We start from the raw sequence: 18,725 nt of genomic DNA on the forward strand, positions 1-18,725 counted from the left end.
TCTTGCGGGGGTGCAATTAGTGCCAGCACCGTCCATTAAGAGTTTGGGTGTAATCTTCAACACCTCCCTTTCCATGGAGGCGCAGATTGCAGCTATAACAAAGGCGGCATTTTTTCATCTCCGCCAAGCTAAGCAGTTGGCCCCTTACCTCTCTCGCCCTGACCTAGCCACTGTGATCCACGCAACGGTCACCTCCAGACTGGATTATTGTAACTTGCTCTACGTGGGGCTGCCCTTGAGACTGACCCAGAAACTCCAGCAGGTGCAGAATGCCACGGCGAGACTCCTTACGGGGTCCTCGCTGCAAGATCACATTCACCGGGTGCTATACCAGCTGCACTAGCTCCCAGTGGGGTACAGGATCAGGTTTAAGGTGCTGGTTTTAACCTCTAAAGCCTGATACGGCCTAGGACCCTCGTACCTACGAGACTGCCTGTCCTGGTATGTCCCACGGAGGACCTTACGGTCTTCAATAAAAACATATTGGAGATCCCGGGCCACAGGGAGGTTAGGCTGGCCTCAACTAGAGCCAGGGCTTTTTCGGCTGTGGCTCCGATCTGGTGGAACACTCTGTCACAAGAGACCAGGGCCCTGCGGGACTTGACATCTTTCCGCAGGGCCTGCAAGAAAGAGGTGTTCCACCAGGCCTTTGGCCAGGGCACAGCCTGACTCCCTCCTTTGGCAATCTTCACAGAACTTTGGCCCAATGGTTGCCATCAATTTGATTTGAATAAATGATTTTAGAATGTTGTACTATTTTATTGTTGTTAGCCACCCTGAGCCCGGCTTCGGCTGGGGAGGGCGGGATATAAATAAAAATTATTATTAAATTTATTATTTATAGATTACCTGGTGGGGGTGGCGCTTTCTGCTTGGGTCTTGCCGAGGTGCTCCAGCGCCGAGTGCGAATGCAAGTGCTTGTTGTCTTGGACTTCCAGAATGTCCAGGTGGGACACATGGCCATGGCCTAGCTCCTCATGTTCAATCTCCACCACCTGCACCTTTCCGAGCCCCAGGCTCAGCAGCAGGCGAGTGAGGCCTTCGAAGGACAAGGTGCCATTCTCGCCATACTGCCCAAAGAGCTGCTGCAGGTAGTAGCCCTGCTCTTGGGCGGCATCTTCAGGCAGGGCCCACGCAGCTCCATCCAACAGCAAGTCGGGAGGATCAGCCAGCACCAAGCTACAGAGGCCCTGCAGGCAGAGCACGACCACCCATGCTCTGGCCAGACGGAGCCTCAGGGTTCTCTGGTCCATCAACAGGGAGCTGCAATGCAAAGGACACTACGCTGAGCCAGGGAGCATGGGGGAGACGTTCCCTCACGGTGCTGCTGTTCTGAGAGAGACAGCCAGGCCTCTTGTCAACGAAGAGGTGCAGGCCCAGACCCTCTCCAAGTGTCGTTATTTCCCAGGGACAGTCCCAGATTTGCAGAAGGGTATAGTAAGGATAAAGGTCCGTATAGTTAAAGCTATGGTTTTCCCAGTAGTGATGTATGGAAGTGAGAGCTGGACCATCAAGAAGGCTGATCGCCGAAGAATTGATGCTTTTGAATTTTGGTGCTGGAGGAGACTCTTGAGAGTGCCATGGACTGCAAGAAGATCAAACCTACCATTCTGAAGGAAATCAGCCCTGAGAGCTCACTGGAAGGACAGATCCTGAAGCTGAGGCTCCAATACTTTGGCCACCTCATGAGAAGAGAAGACTCCCTGGAAAAGACCCTGATGTTGGGAAAGATGGAGGGCACAAGGAGAAGGGGACGACAGAGGATGAGATGGTTGGACAGTGTTCTCGAAGCTACCAGCATGAGTTTGACCAAACTGCGGGAGGCAGTGGAAGACAGGCGTGCCTGGCGTGCTCTGGCCATGGGGTCATGAAGAGTTGGACACGACTAAATGACTAAACAACAACAATATAGTAAAGGTAAAGGGTAAAGGGACTCCTGACCATTACCTCCAGCCATGGCCGACTCTGGGGTTGTGGAGCTCATCTTGCTTTATTGGTTGAGGGAGCCGGCGTACAGCTTCCAGGTCATGTGGCCAGCATGACTAAGCCACTTCTGGCGAACCAGAGCAGCGCAACGAAACGGCGTTTACCTTCCCACCAGAGTGGTACCTATTTATCTACTTGCACTTTGACGTGCTTTCGAACTGCTAGGTTGGCAGGAGCAGGGACCGAGCAACAGGAGCTCACCCTGTTGTGGGGATTCAAACCTCCAACCTTCTGATCAGCAAGTCCTAAGCTCTGTGGTTTAACCCACAGCGCCACCTGCGTCCCTAAGGGTATAGTAGGACGTCTCTATTTTCATCGGAGAAATGTTGGCAGGTATAGAGTTATGTGACCCCCCCTGAGCCAAAAAGATGTTATAAGAAAATTTGCTCCTTTCCCCTTATGGGGTATCCAAGAGCCCATATAGAGTCCTTAAGTGGGTTACCTATTGGTAGGAGAAAATAAGAGAGGCCAACCAGAGTTTATTGAGAATCAAAGCGGCTAGGAAGCCTGATCTTTATTGCAATAGAAAAATACTGTTGCCATAGGGTACCCACTCCCCACACACAGGAGGAAGGAGAACCCTGAACAATGGTGCACAAGCCCTTATACTTTCTCAAATTGCCACCCTGTAGCCCAAAGACCCCCCCCCCCCATCCTACATACATCACCAGAAGGAGGCGATCTAGAACAGAAATCCTGTCTGCCAGGATATCTGTTAATGGTCACTGATTGCTTTACCTGGGCAGCCTGGCCATTCTTTTGTGATAGTAAATACTTTAATTCCTGAATCCAGGCCATAGGCTCACCCTATTCATACACAAATATGCCCTTAAGGCAGGATTTGCAAGAGAAAAGGCAATGGGAATGCTTCCCCATTTACCTCCCTTACTGCAGAAGAATATTTGAGGTCAGTTTGGGAGAGTCAAAAGGGCTTCAGGATTGCTCTCCTATACAATTTTAGACACGTGGTTTATATAGTTATGTATGTGTTTGCCTTGTACATTTATGAACATTTAATTTATATTTGAGACCTTAGAATTCAAGTTCGGCATCAGAGATAAGTAACTACCATATGTCAGGAGTGCTCTGATGGTGTTTCCTGCTTGGCAGGGAGTTGGACTCGATGGCCCTTGTGGTCTATTCCAACTCTATGATTCTATGATTCTATGAACTATACAATCATTAGAAGACATATGAAGACATATGAAGGCAGCCCTGTATAAGGAAGGTTTTTAAAAAATGTTTAATGTTTATTATGGTTTTTATATATGTTGCCCGGAGTGGCTGGCGTAATCCAGTCACATGGGTGGAGTATAAATAGTAAAATAAAAATAAAAATATTATGGAATAAAGGTAAAGGTAAAGGTACCCCTGCCCGTACGGGCCAGTCTTGCCAGACTCTAGGGTTGTGCGCTCATCTCACTCTATAGGCTGGGAGCCAGCGCTGTCTGCAGACACTTCCGGGTCACGTGGCCAGCGTGACAAGCTGCATCTGGCGAGCCAGTGCAGCACACGGAACGCCGTTTACCTTCCCGCTGGTAAGCGGTCCCTATTTATCTACTTGCACCCGGGGTTGCTTTCGAACTGCTAGGTTGGCAGGCGCTGGGACCGAATGACGGGAGTGCACCCCGCCGCGGGGATTGGAACCGCTGACCATGCGATCGGCAAGTCCTAGGTGCTGAGGTTTTACCCACAGCGCCACCCGCGTCCCCTTATTATGGAATAGGGTGTCCTTATTTTCATTAGAGAAATGTTGGAGGATATGGAACAATTGCCTTAGCATAGGCATAGGCAAACTCCGGCCCTCCAGATGTTTGGGACTACAATTCCCATCATCCCTGAGCACTGGTCCTGTTATCTAGGGATGATGGGAGTTGAAGTCCCAAACATCTGGAGGGGCAAAGTTTGCCTATACAGTCATACCTTGGGTTAAAGACACTTCAGGTTGCGGTTTTTCGGGTTATGGACTGCTGAAACCTGGAAGTACCGGAACGGGTTACTTCCGGCTTTCGGCGGCCGCGCATGTGCAGAAGTGCTAAATAGCGCTTTGCGCATGCGCAGAAGCCCCAAATTGCAATCTGCGTGTGCGCAGACGTGCAGCTGTGGGTTGTGAACGCTGTGGGTTGCAAATGTGCATCCTGCACAGGTCACATCTGCAACCCTGGCATCCACTGCACCTGCGAGCAGCACTGAATCCCTCTTATAATATTCAATTTTGTCCCTGTGGGAATGTTCCAGGATGCAACATCTGAAAACAACCACTAGGGTTTTTCTGCAATTGTCAGCCCTAGTATGTTCCTGTGGGGTCTGTAAAGGCTTGCTGCGTCGATTAGCAAATACCCACAAGACTGTTCCATCTGTAACTAGAGAATGAAAGCTGTTCCTAGCTGCTGGAATCCTGTGTTTCCACGCTGTTACATCCCTCAGCCCTAATTCTTGTGTTAATTAAAAAAATTAAGTCTCATTAGAACTTTTATCCAGCTGTTCTTAGGTGGAGAGTCTTTCTTCTGACGGTTTCCCGCACATGCTGAGATTCAGTACTTACCAGAGGAAGAACTCGATTTCTGCAGTGAGCTAAAGGACATGTGCCAATCTGAGACAAAACAATATGCCTACCCCAAAACTTTTGCAGACACAAACAGAACTGATGGCAGTGTGGGCATGGCATCTAATGGCCGCAATACCATTACGAGCACAAACCATCATGAACGGACCATTATTTTTATTTATTAAATACCAGGATTGTTCTGATAGGGGGCAGGTTGACCGTATCCAAACATCATTCTTCCTTACAATGAGAAGCACTTAAGAGATGCAGGGAACTTGCAGGGAACTTCCCCTAAACTTGGCTCTGTGTCTCTGTGTGTCCTAACTGTGCCTGAAGGAGGTAGGAGTTTTACAGTGGTGCCCCGCAAGACGAACGCCTCGCGAGACGAAAAACTCGCAAGACGAAAGGTTTTTTCGTTTTCGAGTTGCTTCACAAGACGAATTTCCCTATGGGCTTGCTTCACAAAGCGAAGCTTGCCCCCGCACCCCGGACCTCTTTTGAAGCAAGGGGCGGCGGGGAGAAGATCGCTTCTCCCAGTTGCCAGCCCCGCAAACTCCGGGGACAGAGGGGAAGGCGTGCGCGCGCCTTCCCCTCTCTCCCCGGACCCCTTTTGAGCCAAGGGGCGGCAACAGGGAGAAGCGATCTTCTCCCCTCCGCCCCTTGCTTCAAAAGAGGGGACAGAGGGGAAGGCGCCCGCGACTTGCCCTCTCTCCCCGGACCCCTTTTGAACCAAGGGGCGGCAACGGGGAGAAGCGATTCTCCCCGCTGCCCCTTCCCTTGCTTTAAAACAGGTCCGGGGACAGAGGGGAAGGCGCGCGGTGCTTCCCCTCTGTCTCCGGACGGTCTCCATAGGAACACATTGATTGATTTTCAATGCATTCCTATGGGAAACCGTGCTTCGCAAGACGAAAAACTCGCAAGAAGAAAAAACTTGAGGAACGAATTAATTTCGTCTTGCGAGGCACCACTGTATCTGCCTCCTCTCAAGCTGTGAGGTCAATCATCACTCTTCCCATAACAATCTGTTGTGATGCTCACTGGGGTATGTGTGTACACTAGAGCCAAAAATAGATTAGCTTGGCAAAATTCTCTCCTGCGAATTCTGATAACAAATATTCTCTGGGTGTGTAAATATTTGACCGTCAGCATCGCCATTTGACTTCCGGAGGTTTTGCTGCAGTAAAAAAAAGGTAAAGGACCTCTGGACGGTTAAGTCCAATCACAGGAGACTATGGGGTGCAGCACTCATCTTGCTATTCAGGCTGAGGGAGCCGGCATTTGTCCACAGACAGCTTTCTGGGTCATGGGGCCAGCATGACTAAACCGCTTCTGCCGCAACGGGACACCGTGACAGAAACCAGAGCGCACGGAAATGCTATTTACCTTCCCGCTGCAGTGGTACCTATTTATCTACTTGACCTGGCGTGCTTTTGAACTGCTAGGTCGGCAGGAGCTGAAACAGAGCAACAGGAGCTCACTCCGTCGCGGGGATTTGAACCGCCAGCCTTCTGATCGGCAAGCCCAAGAGGCTCAGACCACAGTGCCACCCACATCGCCTTTGCTGCAGTAGCAGCCAATGACATCTGAGTATCTAACACGATGTCTTGGCCAGTATTTGCAACATGACAAAAGGTCCACAACACCATTAAGTAGATGTGTTAAGTCATTAATTCCTTTAATCACTCAGCAAATGTATCCCTCGAATAGGTGAAAAGCTTTTACAAATACAGTGGTACCTCTGGTTACGTACTTAATTCGTTCCGGAGGTCCGTTCTTAACCTGAAACTGTTCTCAACCTGAAGCACCGCTTTAGCTAATGCTTCATTCTGAAGCAAAGTTCTTAACCTGAGGTAATATTTCTGGGTTAGCGGAGTCTGTAACCTGAAGAGTATGTAACCTGAAGCGTATATAACCCGAGGTACCACTGTAACAGCAAAACCGTCGAATTTTGCCATCAAATTTTGAAATTTTGGATGACATTAAAAACTTAAAATCCATTTAGTTCCACTTTTATCCAGTATTCCATTCTACTGATATTGTTTTGAATGCAATGGCTCATCAGCCCTCTTAACAGGAAAAAAAAAAATCCTTCCAGTAGCACCTTAGAGACCAACTAAGTTAGTTCTTGGTATGAGCTTTCGTGTAACTGGAAAAGTTTCTGTCACTTTTAACCGGATGGCTTTCTCCATCTTTCTTGGATCTTTTACTCCCATTGCAACTGGAAAAGCCGCCGTTATTTCCATTTTGCGAACGAGAGCCAAGGAGCAGGGAGAGGCTTACTAAATCTCTGTGCACAAGGTGCTTGAAACGGGATTGAAACCAATCACACAGACAAGCTCTTCTATTGCATATCAAGTGGGGAGTTAGCAGGAAACGTAGGAGAATGAGAACATGTAACATTGCCTTTCGAGTTTCCAGTCACCACATCATATATAGTACCTCAGTAATCCTCACAGCATTCCTTGACACCACCAACATAGCGGATTAGAGGCTGAGAGGCAGGAACCTGCTTTAGGCTACCAATGAAAAGTTCGTGGCAGAGAGATTTTAACCGGAAACTTCCTACTTATGTAGAGCAGCTTAAGTCATTTGCAGAGCACATGCTGTACAGGCAAAAGGAACGGTGCCAGGGAAAGACTTGTGCAGAAATCTGGAGAGACACTCGCTGAAGAGTAGTCTGCTTCCTAGATGAGGTTTTCCTTTTTTCTTTTAATGACTCAGCTTCCAATGAGGCACTTACCTTGTTAGCCTTTGCAATAGTTCCAATCCAGAGATTTCACAAATCCCCTGGGAAGTTGCTGTGGAGCTAGGCAAGCAAATATCAAAGCAATAACTTTAAATATATGTGTATATATATGTACCTGCTCCCGTCACCGTGCTCCTTCCTGTCTGGAACACACTCTCAAAGCACCCTCAAATCTTCTGAGTTTCTGAGCAATACAGCTTTAGGGCTGGTGTTATCCGCTTATTATTCCAAGTCGAGACCAGTTTTCCACAGCCACACCGAGCGCTAATTGAGAACAGCGCAGCTTCTAGCCCAAACAACCATCTCTGCAGCATTGAGGCTTTTTAAGAGGCGCTGTTTTGATCTCCTCAAGCTGTTGATCACCCTCAGTGGTGGGTAGGCATGGTTGCATTCAGTAGGCGGGGCCTGCACAGGCCCCTCCTCTTATCAAACAGCATGTGGAGATTGGGGCATGACAGGATTTTTAGACTGTTCCCGGAAATGTGGGTTGAGGGAGTGGGCTTGGGGGGAGTGGACAGCTTGTTCCCACATCGCTGGCCAAGTTGGGGGAAGGAGTTGCGTAATAGAAATGTGACTGTGCATATGCACACATAAACACAAAATAGTCTGGGGTAAAGGCTCATTCAGAGGCATGCCAAATCACGTGATGATAACCATGTGCCTCGCATGCATTCCCTGGCTATAATCCTGGCTACATCCCTGTAAGGTAGGTCAGGATAGTTATCTCCCATATGGGAAACTGGGGCCTAGAGGCTACCCAGTTAGCCCATGGTAGAAGAACAGCACACCATGGATTTAAAGCACACAACTTTCCCCCAAAGAATCTTGGGAACTGTAGTTTGCCCCCTCACATAGCTACAGTTTGCAGCACCCTTAAACTACAGTTCCTGGGATTAAGGGGGGGGGAGCCGTGTGCTTCAAATGTGAGGCATGTGCACTGCTACACTAAAAAGTAAAAGGCCCCCTGATCTTTAGGTCCAGTCGCAGACGACTCTGGGGTTGCGGCGCTCATCTCACTTTATTGGCCGAGGGAGCCAGCGTACAGCTTCCGGGTCATGTGGCCAGCATGACTAAGCCGCTTCTGGCGAACCAGAGCAGCGCATGGAAACGCCATTTACCTTCCCACCAGAGCAATACCTATTTATCTACTTGCACTTTGACGTGCTTTTGAACTGCTAGGTTGGCAGAAGCAGGGACTGAGCAACGGGAGCTCACCCTGTCGCGGGGATTCAAACCGCCGACCTTCTGATCGGCAAGCCCTAGGCTCAGTGGTTTAACCCACAGTGCCACCCGCTACACTACACTACCCCAAACCAGCTCTTTCCATCTAATACAGCATATATTAGCACCAGCCAATTTGAAGAATCCTAGAATAGCAGATTTGAAAGGTACCCTGGTAGTTCAGAGAAACAAAGGTACCATCCTGTTCAGAGAAACTACAGCATCCCTGACCATAGGCCACTCACCCTCTGCTTAAATACCACCAAGCAAAGGACAGTCTACCACCTCCTGAGGTAATCTGTCTCATTGTTAAATAGCTTTCAGCATGAGGGTGTTTCTCCTAAGGCTTAGCCGAAATCTGTGTCTGCCGCAATTCCCAGCCACTGTTTCCGGTCCTGCCCCTCGAAGCAACTGAACAAGTCTGCACTTTCTTCTGAATAGAAAAAAGCCCCTTTTTCATATAATTGTTGAATTCTGATGGGAGGGTGTTCCCCAGAGTGGGCGCCTCTGCTGAGAAGGCCCTCTGCCTGGTTCCCTGTAACTTTGGGCTGCCATATTTCAAAAGGTAAAAATTAAGTTTTTGAGCTATTTTCAAGAAACAAAACTAGGCTTCCAACATGTGTTTCCATGCGTCCAGATTTTCCCAGACACTTCAACGATTTCTGCCTGAGCACTGCTTCCGACTGCCATAATTCCTTTATGCCTGGGAAATTTCTGATGTATACCAACCTTGCTGTAACAACTTTTTGCAGTGAGGTAACCTCCGGAAAGCCCTCAGAACCGCACCTCTGGTGAACATGTCATACCATTTTGAGGGTCTGTGTTATGTACTGAGTTGAATAGGATCCAAACTGCAGCAGTCTGTTTGGTCCTAGAACAATAGGATCCAAAATGCAGCAGTCTGATTGGTCCTAGAACAATAAGATTCAGAATGCAGCAGTCTGATTGGTCCTAGAACAATGCAGCAGTATGATTGGTTGGCAGGAACCACCCAATCCTGCTCCAGATAGAAGTGAATCCACAACCTGATTGGCTTACAGTAGAATTCCGGAATTAGCCAATCATGTGCAGCCCATTGTGTAAATAATGTATATAAAGCAGATACTGTGAGGGGACTTTCATTCATTCCTCCTCACCACTATGAGCTGAATAAAGAGCATGAAATCACTTTGCGACTCTGAGTATATTTCAGTCTGCCTGCCTCTTCCTGCTCTTTTAGATGCAGCACCCATTTTGTTTTACACCACACTCCCTGTGACAGACGTTTTGTGACCGGTGGCTATGGCACTTCCTCAAAATCCCTTGTGTGCCCTCTGGTTGGCTACTGTAAGCCTTAAAAGCATACTAAGAGCCCTGAGAGATTAGGCCAAGGGCGCGCCTGGTTCAGCTTTCTATTCCCACATGACCAATCAGATGCCTATAGGAAGCATAGGAATGTAAGGAGCACATGACCACAATGGCCCTCTCCTGCACACAATCCCTAGCAGGGCTACACTGCCTCTCATACGGACAGCAACATGTAGCCATAATGACTGCAGCCTTATTTTCCACGAATCTGCATCCATTCCTTGCTTGTGCTTCCTAGATGCAGAGCCGGCCCACCCATGAGGCGAGGTGAAGCGCCCGCCTCAGGCGGCAGAAGAGGAAGAGACGGCACTCTGCCCATCCACCCAACTGCTTCCACCACCCAGAGGGAGGTGTTCTGGCCACCTCCGGGTGGAGAAGCTGAGCAAGAGGCAAAATTTGAGGAGTGCCTTGGCTGCTGCCAAATTCGGCAAGAGCCAGGGCATGGCACGGCAGGGGTCAGGAAGCAACCATCTCGGTTTCACCCTAGGTGGCGAAACAGGACAGGTTGCCTCTGCCTGAGAACACCCGATTTCCCAATTTGCAAACAGAATGCTGGACTAGATGCTTCTCGTCTGTTTCTTATGCCCTCCAGGGTGTTTTGTGTGGAATCAGGTAGATTCCCTGCTCTTCAAGAGAAAGATAACAACTGTTAGAGAGGGGCAGGAGTACAACTTGTTCTTGATAGACAGTTTTGCAAGCCAGGTTGTTTTATTTGGGGGAAGTTAATAGTTGACCCAGCCGGGCAGAAACTCAGAAATGGCGAGCTCCTTTCCTTGCCAAGCAGGATGTATTAAAGGTCAGTTTCTGGATACAGCAGAATGTGAACACATAGTACCAAGAGAAAAGAGAAGGTCTGGGGAACCGGGAGACCAGTGAGTCCATTTCCCAGAGCTGTTGGAGATTTCTTTGGCAACATATGCCCCCATTCTCAGATTATTCGTACCAACAATGCGATTAAAGGATCACCGGCTGACAAGTAGCTAACTGGAAATCTAATTGTGCCCATGCTGAGGGAAATTATTTTACACAATGTCTGAAACAAAATGTCCAGTCTTGTTAACAGAAAAGCCAAGAGTAAATAAGGTGTCGGGAAGATGTGAGGGTTGCTTTGCGGCTAGAACTGAATATTGCAGGACTAGTGCTATAATGAGGCGCATTGCATGCATGTAATCCATTTACAGTGGTACCTCGGGTTAAGTACTTAATTCATTCCGGAGGTCTGTTCTTAACCTGAAACTGTTCTTAACCTGAAGCACCACTTTAGCTAATGGGGCCTCCTGTTACCGCTGTGCCGCCGAAGCACGATTTCTGTTCTTATCCTGAAGCAAAGTTCTTAATCTGAAGCACTATTTCTGGGTTAGCGGAGTGTGTAACCTGAAGCGTAAGGAAACTGAAGCGTATGTAACCCGAGGTACCACTGTAAATCACATGACTTCCCCCAAAGAATCCTGGGAACTGTAGTTTGTGAAGGGTCCTGGAGGGGGTCATACCATATATGCCACCACCCAGTGGCGTAGTGTGGGGGGTGCAGGGGGGCCCGGCCGCACCGGGCGCAACATCTGGGGGTTAGGGTTAGGGGGCGCAAATCCACGGGTTAGGGGGCGCAAATCCACGGGTTAGGTGGCGCAAATTACTTGCCTTGCCCCGGGTGCTGACAGCCCACGCTACACCACTGCCACCATCTCCTTCAAGGCAATGGGCATTACCTCATCCTTCGGCACTGCATTCTGACAACACAGTCAATACCCTCTGGCTAGATTGTAGGAGTTAGGACGGGCAAGGTCTAAATGGCATGTGGTTGGCCGAACCATTACAAGCATCTTGCCTCCATCCTCGGGTCTCAAAAGTGGAAACTGATCTCATAAAACCAGAACAGGCAGTGAACGGGACAGCTCCTCTGAATTTGGATCAAATATGGCAGAGATGCCCAACAGGTCGATCGCAATCTACTGGTAGATCCCCAGGAGGTTTTGGTAGATCGCGGTTGATCGCTGGGTCCCTTTCCTTAGTGTTGCTAAAATCGATTCCAGCCCTGCCCCCTTGCCCCACCCTCAATTGTTGCATGATATGCAGAATGGAAGATGGAGTTTACTGAGTGAGGCTGTTTGTTTCCCCAGTGATTTGTTGGTGAGTGGTTGTTCCTCATTTACCCCCAAAACTCTTAAAATTGGGGCTTTCCTCCTCCCTAAGAAAAGCTCAATAACTTTGACCTGACCCCCCCAAAAAACGGGGCTTTTCTTCCCCCAAAAAGGTCAACAACTTTGACCTGAATCCCCCAAAAACGGGGGTAGATCACTGCCAGTTTTTAATTCTGTAAGTAGATCCCAGTCTCTTGGCATCCGACTTAGTGGAGAGTTGAAGGACATTATCCTCAAAGAGCCTTGCACACTTATCGCTGCAGCTGTTCAAGCACTCCAGCTTCCCATTGACTGAGGCCAAAGACTGCAGATCCTTAACAATTTTGGGTTGTTACTTTGCTGCCTTCACCACCACGTGGGAGGCACAAATATCTGATCTTTGCGATGAGTTTTCCACCATTCACGCTCTAACTATCTCCAATGTCTGAAGATCTTTGGAAAACTGGGGGGTATTGCAGGGTATGCAACTTCAGAGAAATCAGGAGCAACTGTGCCACTCGCCCTTCTAATCTCACCATTTCACAGTGAGGCCAGGGCTTCTTTCGCAGTTCCACTCGCCAGAAAATGAACCCCTCCAAGGAGACAAAGCCACCATCAGTACTCAGAACATCACCAGAAAATGGCCTGGCTGTGGCAATTGTCCCAGTGTTCTCCAAAATAACCCCTGAGATGGTCTCCATACAAGATTTCAGCATGGAAAGTATTAACTACCAGCGTTTGGGTTAGGTGAGATGGATGCCACACCAGAAAAACAAGTCCATGTTGAGAATTTTGTCTGACTATCCCTGCAATGTGGAGACTAAGAGATGGACAATGAAGATGGACCTGAAGTTCTCTCTGCCCTTTCTCTGTTTGATGCTGGGGCTGTAATCATCAGTCTCAGTTACAGTAGTACCTCAGGTTACATACGCTTCAGGTTACAGTCTCCGCTAACCCAGAAATAGTGCTTCAGGTTAAGAACTTTGTGCAATAAATGTTGGAAATGCAAAGAAAAAGAGGGAACATTTTATTGTATGTGGTGGGAATGTAAAAAGGTGAAAAACTTCTGGGAGATGATATATAATGAGATGAAAAAAAAGGTTGAAATATACATTTATTAAGAAACAAGAAGCATTTTTACTTGGCATTGTAGAAGATGATATAAACAGAAAGGATTGTAAGTTGTTTTTATATGCAATGACGGCAGCAAGAATATTATTGACACAAAAATGGAAGCAAGAAGAATTACCGACAAAAGAAGAATGGAGGATGAAATTGATGGACTATGCAGAATTGGATAAACTAACCAGAAGAATTCGAAACCTGCAGGGCCAGAGATTCACAGAAGACTGCTGTAAATTTACGGACTATTTGAAAAGTAATTGTGATGACCAGATTATGTTTGTAGGTTTGCAAGAAGTTTTGTGAGGTAAATTATTTGAATTATTGCAAAAATGGTTAAAGAGGTGGATTGTGAGTTAAGATAATAATTAAAGGCAATAGGAATTTAAGAAATGCAGAAGAAATGATAAAAATGGTGGCTCATCAGAGGTGCTGATGGAAGTCCAAAAAGATTGTATAAGATGTGAAGTTCTGTGGAATGCATAATAATTGGTATGTTGAAATCAATAATATATATATATATATATATACACACACACACACACACACACACACACACACTGCATTTTTCGCCCCATAAGATGCACCAGACCATAAGACGCACCTAGTTTTTGGAGGAGGAAAACAAGAAAAAAATATTCTGAATCGCAGAAGCCAGAACAGCAAGAGGGATCGCTGCACAGTGAAAGCAGCAATCCCTCTTGCTGTTCTGGCTTCTGGGATAGCTGCGCAGCCTGCATTCGCTCCATAAGACGCACACACATTTCCCCTTACTTTGTAGGAGGGAAAACGTGAGTCTTATAGAGCAAAAAATACGGTGTGTGTATATATATATATATATATATATATATATATATATATATATATATGAACTTTGCTTCAGGATGAGAACAGAAATCGTGTTCCGGTGGCGCAGTGGCAGAAGGAGGCCCCATTAGCTAAAGTGGTGCTTCAGGTTAAGAACAGTTTCAGGTTAAGAACAGACCTCCGGAACGAATTAAGTACTTAACCTGAGGTACCACTGTATTACTTACGTAATTTCATAAAATTTATATGCCTCTTGATTGTTGTTGTTGTTTAGTCGTTTTAGTCGTGTTCGACTCTCCGTGACGTCATGAACCAGAGCATGCCTTGGAAACTCTCACATTCATCTCAAAGCTGCTCCTTTTTTTATGTCCACGTTGTTTTCTCAGCAAAATACTGGAGTGGCTTGCCGGTTCCTTCTCCAGGTGGAGGCCAACATTGAGTTGGGGGGGTCACATTACAGTTATACCTTGGGTCTCAAACGCCTTGGCTCCCGAACAAATCAGCTCCCAAACGGTCGAAACCCAGAAGTGAAGGTTCCTGTTTTCGAACGTTCTTTTGGAAGCCAAATGTCTGACGGCGCTTCCGGGGCTTCTAATTGGCTGCAGGAGCTTCCTGCAGCCAATCAGAAGCCGCGCTTTGGTTTCTGAACGTTTTGGAAGTTGAACGGCCTTCCAGAACGGATTCCGTTTGTCTTCCAAGGTACGACTGTATTACGAAAGAACAGTATTCTCCCTTAGTCACCCTCCCCACAGCCTTATGTTTTGCGTGACAAATTCAAGCACAGACCAGAACTTTAGGTTTGTGCAGTTAATGTGGATTAAAGGGTTCTGTTGCCCGGGTGCAACAAATCCACTTCCAAAAAGAAATGAACTCTATTCTTATTTTTTTGCAGTTAAGAAAGTGGCTGGGAAACGCATTGAAAACTGTGGAACCAGGGGTGCCAACTTGAATAAAAATATGGGGGAGGGCAGGTAAGCCCCACCCAATATAATCAAACACATGACGCGTCACACACACAAACACCATTTGAATGGCAATGCCCATCAACTTTGGGGGGACTCTGGCCCCCTCAAATATTTTAGGGGGTGCTGAAGGGACCTTGGCCCCCTAGGCATTGCCTCCTATGTGTGGAACAAACAAATGGAAGAGGCATAAATGACCCACAAGCGAATCAGGGTAACTGCTCATTTTCATACAACCACCTAGCAAACAAATCAGAACGGAAACTCAGTTAAGACCAGATACAAGGCATTCATCCTGACTTGCATGGTGGATTACATAATTAAATCTGGTCTTTATTTGTTCTGATTTGTTTACAGGATAGTTACACGACAATGAGCACAGCTCATGCAGGCCTCATACGTATCACTTGGACCCACCAAGCCGTAACAGCATTTGGGAAGCTTTTTAAAAAATATTATTGAGCAGATGGCTGGTTGGCAAATACCAGCTGATCCATGTATGATTGTGAGTCACTTGGAAAACATTGCTGAAGCTTTTGATGCAGAACTGTTGACAAACTTACTTCACCGCTGCAAAAATTAGTGTGTTATATTATAGGAGAAGAGCTCCTTTCCCCCCATTGCATGATTTTGTAGGATTTGTAGGAAAATAACTAAGTAAGGGGCAAACAACATGTGCATGCTCTAGTTATCTCCCGCTTGGACTACTGCAATGCGCTCTATGTGGGGCTACCTTTGAAGGTGACCCAGAAACTACAACTAATCCAGAACGCGGCAGCTAGACTGGTGACTGGGGGCGGCCACCGAGACCACATAACACCAGTCTTGAAAGACCTACATTAGCTCCCAGTACGTTTCCGAGCACAATTCAAAGTGTTGGTGTTGATCTTTAAAGCCCTAAACGGCCTCGGCCCAGTATACCTGAAGGAGCGTCTCCACCCCCATCGTTCTGCCCGGACACTGAGGTCCAGCGCCAAGGGCCTTCTGGTGGTTCCCTCATTGTGAGAAGCAAAGCTACAGGGAACCAGGCAGAGGGCCTTCTTGGTAGTGGCGCCTGCCCTGTGGAACGCCCTCCCATCAGATGTCAAAGAGATAAACAACTACCTGACATTCAGAAGACACCTTAAGGCAGCCCTATTCAGGGAAGTTTTTCATGTGTGACATCTTAGTGTATTTTTGGTCTTTGTGGAAGCCGCTCAGAGTGACTGGGGAAACCCAGCCAGATGGACGGGGTACAAATAATAAATTATTATTATTATTATTATTATTATTATTATTATTATTATTATGAATGCAGCACACTCCGTTGAATTTGTATAAAGTGGTGGCGGGGAGCAACATAGCAAATGGGAGTATTGAAACCTTCCCCTGCTCACCCTTTCTGCAGAATGCCCACTCTACCTGCCACATCAAATCACCAAGCTATATATACATTTATTTTATTTCCCCCCTCATATTCATATATATTTCCTCTAAGGAGCTCAAGGCAGTGAACATGGAGGTGCCCCCCAAATTTGATCCTCACAACAGCCCTGAGGTAGGTCACACACAGAGAGTTGGTAATTGGACTCGAGGTCACCAAAAGCCAAGCAACGACAACCTGTATTATAAGACGTGCATCATGTAAACACCCGTCTTTATGACCTAGTTTACGCATACAAATTTGCACAGACCGGAATGGGCCACCACAGCTCAAACCCAACACTTTCCCAACAGTTTAGTTGCCGTAATCAGCAGCCAGGCACTGAGGCCTCATGCAGAAAAACTAGCTGTTTTGCACTTGATAACTGGTAGCTGAATGGATGAAATAACTCCTTTGAATAGCCTTGGCAGAGAGGATATGAGAGCTGAGAAAGCAAGAGCACAGTAAAAAGAAAAGTCCATCTATGCCTGCATTCTGTCTCCCCCAACGTGATAAATCAGATACTGGGTTTGTGGTTCAACACATGCACAGTGGCAAAGATGCAGAGGCGGGAGGATGAGAGCAACACAGAATAGAGTTTAACACAGGTGACCATTTTATTAGCTACTGCTTCCATGACCTGGGGAAGAAACACTGGTTTTCCAATCAGTGAGGGTATATATGATTTGGTAGCTTCGAACAAATATAGCCAAGATCAGCCAGAAAACCGCAAACCACTTGGTGGGGTGGGTGGGAGAGATCAGCCCCTACCATTCCCCCACTGCAAAAACAAACCCCAAACCCTTAGCCAAAAATGATTACACCAGGAGAGACCAGAGAAAAGTAATATGTGCAAACCTAAGGCTGAAACGGCACTAATTCAAAAACTTCAACATACAAGTTCTTTTTGTCTTCCAAGCTGGAAAGTTCATGCAATCGATTAGTTTCCCTAGCATCTCTCTTTCCCTCATACGTGGGGATCAAAAGCTTGAGGGTTGCTTTTTATTTTATTTTAAGGAACTTAAAACACACACACCCCAAATCCGGGGCAGCTCTCAGGAAGAAATGTCAAAGAAGAGCAGGAACTTCTTTTCCAATGGGTCCCTCTTGGATCTGAGTGCAATAAAAGGAAATTGAGAGGGTAAAATGGAGCGCAAGGAGCTCCCATACCTTTGTAGGGTAGGGAAAGGCGGAAGGTGGTGCTTTTTTCACCTCTGCCAATTATGATATGAGAAATTGTACCCTCTGGAAATCTATTTTCCACCTAACAATTGAAAGTTACAACCCCCACCTTTGTTTGAAGAGACAGGATCCACTGCAAGGATCACCAAATTTTATATTTGCCATGAAAATGCAGTGGGTGATGTTATCAGTTTGGGGCAGATGTCCCACAAAGGGTTCTGAGAATAATAACAATTTATTATTTATACCTCGCCCATTTGGCTGGGTGGCCTCGGGAAAACCTAATGGGGCATTCATTCGACAGAATGGTTCCTCTTCTGACATCTATAAGCCACACCTGCATGGACTGAATGGAGCTGTGGTTTTGAATTCCTCCTAAAAGAAACGGCATTTGTTTCTAAAATGCCAGCTTGCAGAGATGACTTTAAGAAATCTCCTTTGGGTTTCGCCCAAAGAAAAGTCGAGTATCCGGAGCAAATTTTGGGATGGCTGCACGTCTGTGTTTGGAGGATGGGCGAGTGGCGCCTGCAGCCTGCGGAAGATTTAAACTCAGACAAGTTACCTTGTTTTGTCAGCTTCTCAGGTGGTTGGGAAAGCCAGGTGTTGTCGCTCCTGGTGCTCGAAGGTCTGGCTGCCTGAACAGCTGCAAGGGTCAAAGGTCGCTGGGGCTCTATCCAACTGCTGCTCGATGGACCTGGGAGTGGCAAACAGGAGGCAGGCAGCCCGGGGTCCAAGGAGGAGTTTGGAAAGTCAAGAGGCTGTCTGGGAATTGATGGCTACAGCTCAAGGGTGAAGGAAAAATAAAAGGCTGAATGCAAAATGTCAGGTTGCCACCCCTCTGCAACCCATAGCTGTCAACTTACAGATTTGAAAATAAGGGATCAGCAGCCAAAATAAGGGATTTTAGTCACCCAGCAGCCAAACGAAGCCTCAAGTGGTGGTTCCCATAGCGCAGCAACCTGGCAAAGGGGATGCAGCAGGGAAAACCACTGTCACCTCTCCGCTAGGTAGCGCTGAGCAAAGGCGAGTCCCCAGGCAACGCGGCCGATTTGATCGGCACAAGGCATCCAGTCGTTCTTAGACTCCTTATTGGGTGAGCAACGCAGCCAAGCAACACAGTTGGAGCCTCTCTCCTCCCTGGCCGGCAGGCAGGGAAGGAGAGGAGCTGCTTCCTTTGAAACCCGGGAAATTTAAGGGACATCATCAATAAGGGACAGCAGCGGGACATGCGCTGGGATAAGGGACTGTCCCGCCAAATAAGGGACGCTTGACAGCTATGCTGCAA

At 47.4% G+C, this 18,725-nt stretch overlaps 1 protein-coding gene across 2 annotated transcripts in view; it reads right to left on the minus strand.

The window, feature by feature from the left end:
* The window catches only part of SLC39A5 (solute carrier family 39 member 5), a 42,347-nt gene extending 23,891 nt beyond the window's left edge, over nt 1-18,456 (minus strand). The window contains exons 1-2 of one of the 2 annotated variants that reach the window (XM_083490071.1): nt 18,003-18,456; nt 850-1,263 (exon numbers count right to left, since the gene is read on the minus strand). In XM_083490071.1, the coding sequence (XP_083346197.1) occupies nt 850-1,253 (404 nt within the window). In that variant the 5' untranslated portion in view covers nt 1,254-1,263; nt 18,003-18,456. Of the gene's footprint in view, nt 1-849; nt 1,264-7,395; nt 7,672-18,002 lie in introns of those variants that run through there. The other variant, XM_083490070.1, reaches the window with a different exon arrangement.
* Between the last annotated feature and the right edge of the window lie 269 nt (nt 18,457-18,725).

Source organism: Podarcis liolepis, assembly GCF_965112155.1.
Source record: "Podarcis liolepis genome assembly, chromosome: 2".
Classification (NCBI taxonomy): Eukaryota; Metazoa; Chordata; class Lepidosauria; order Squamata; family Lacertidae; genus Podarcis; species Podarcis liolepis.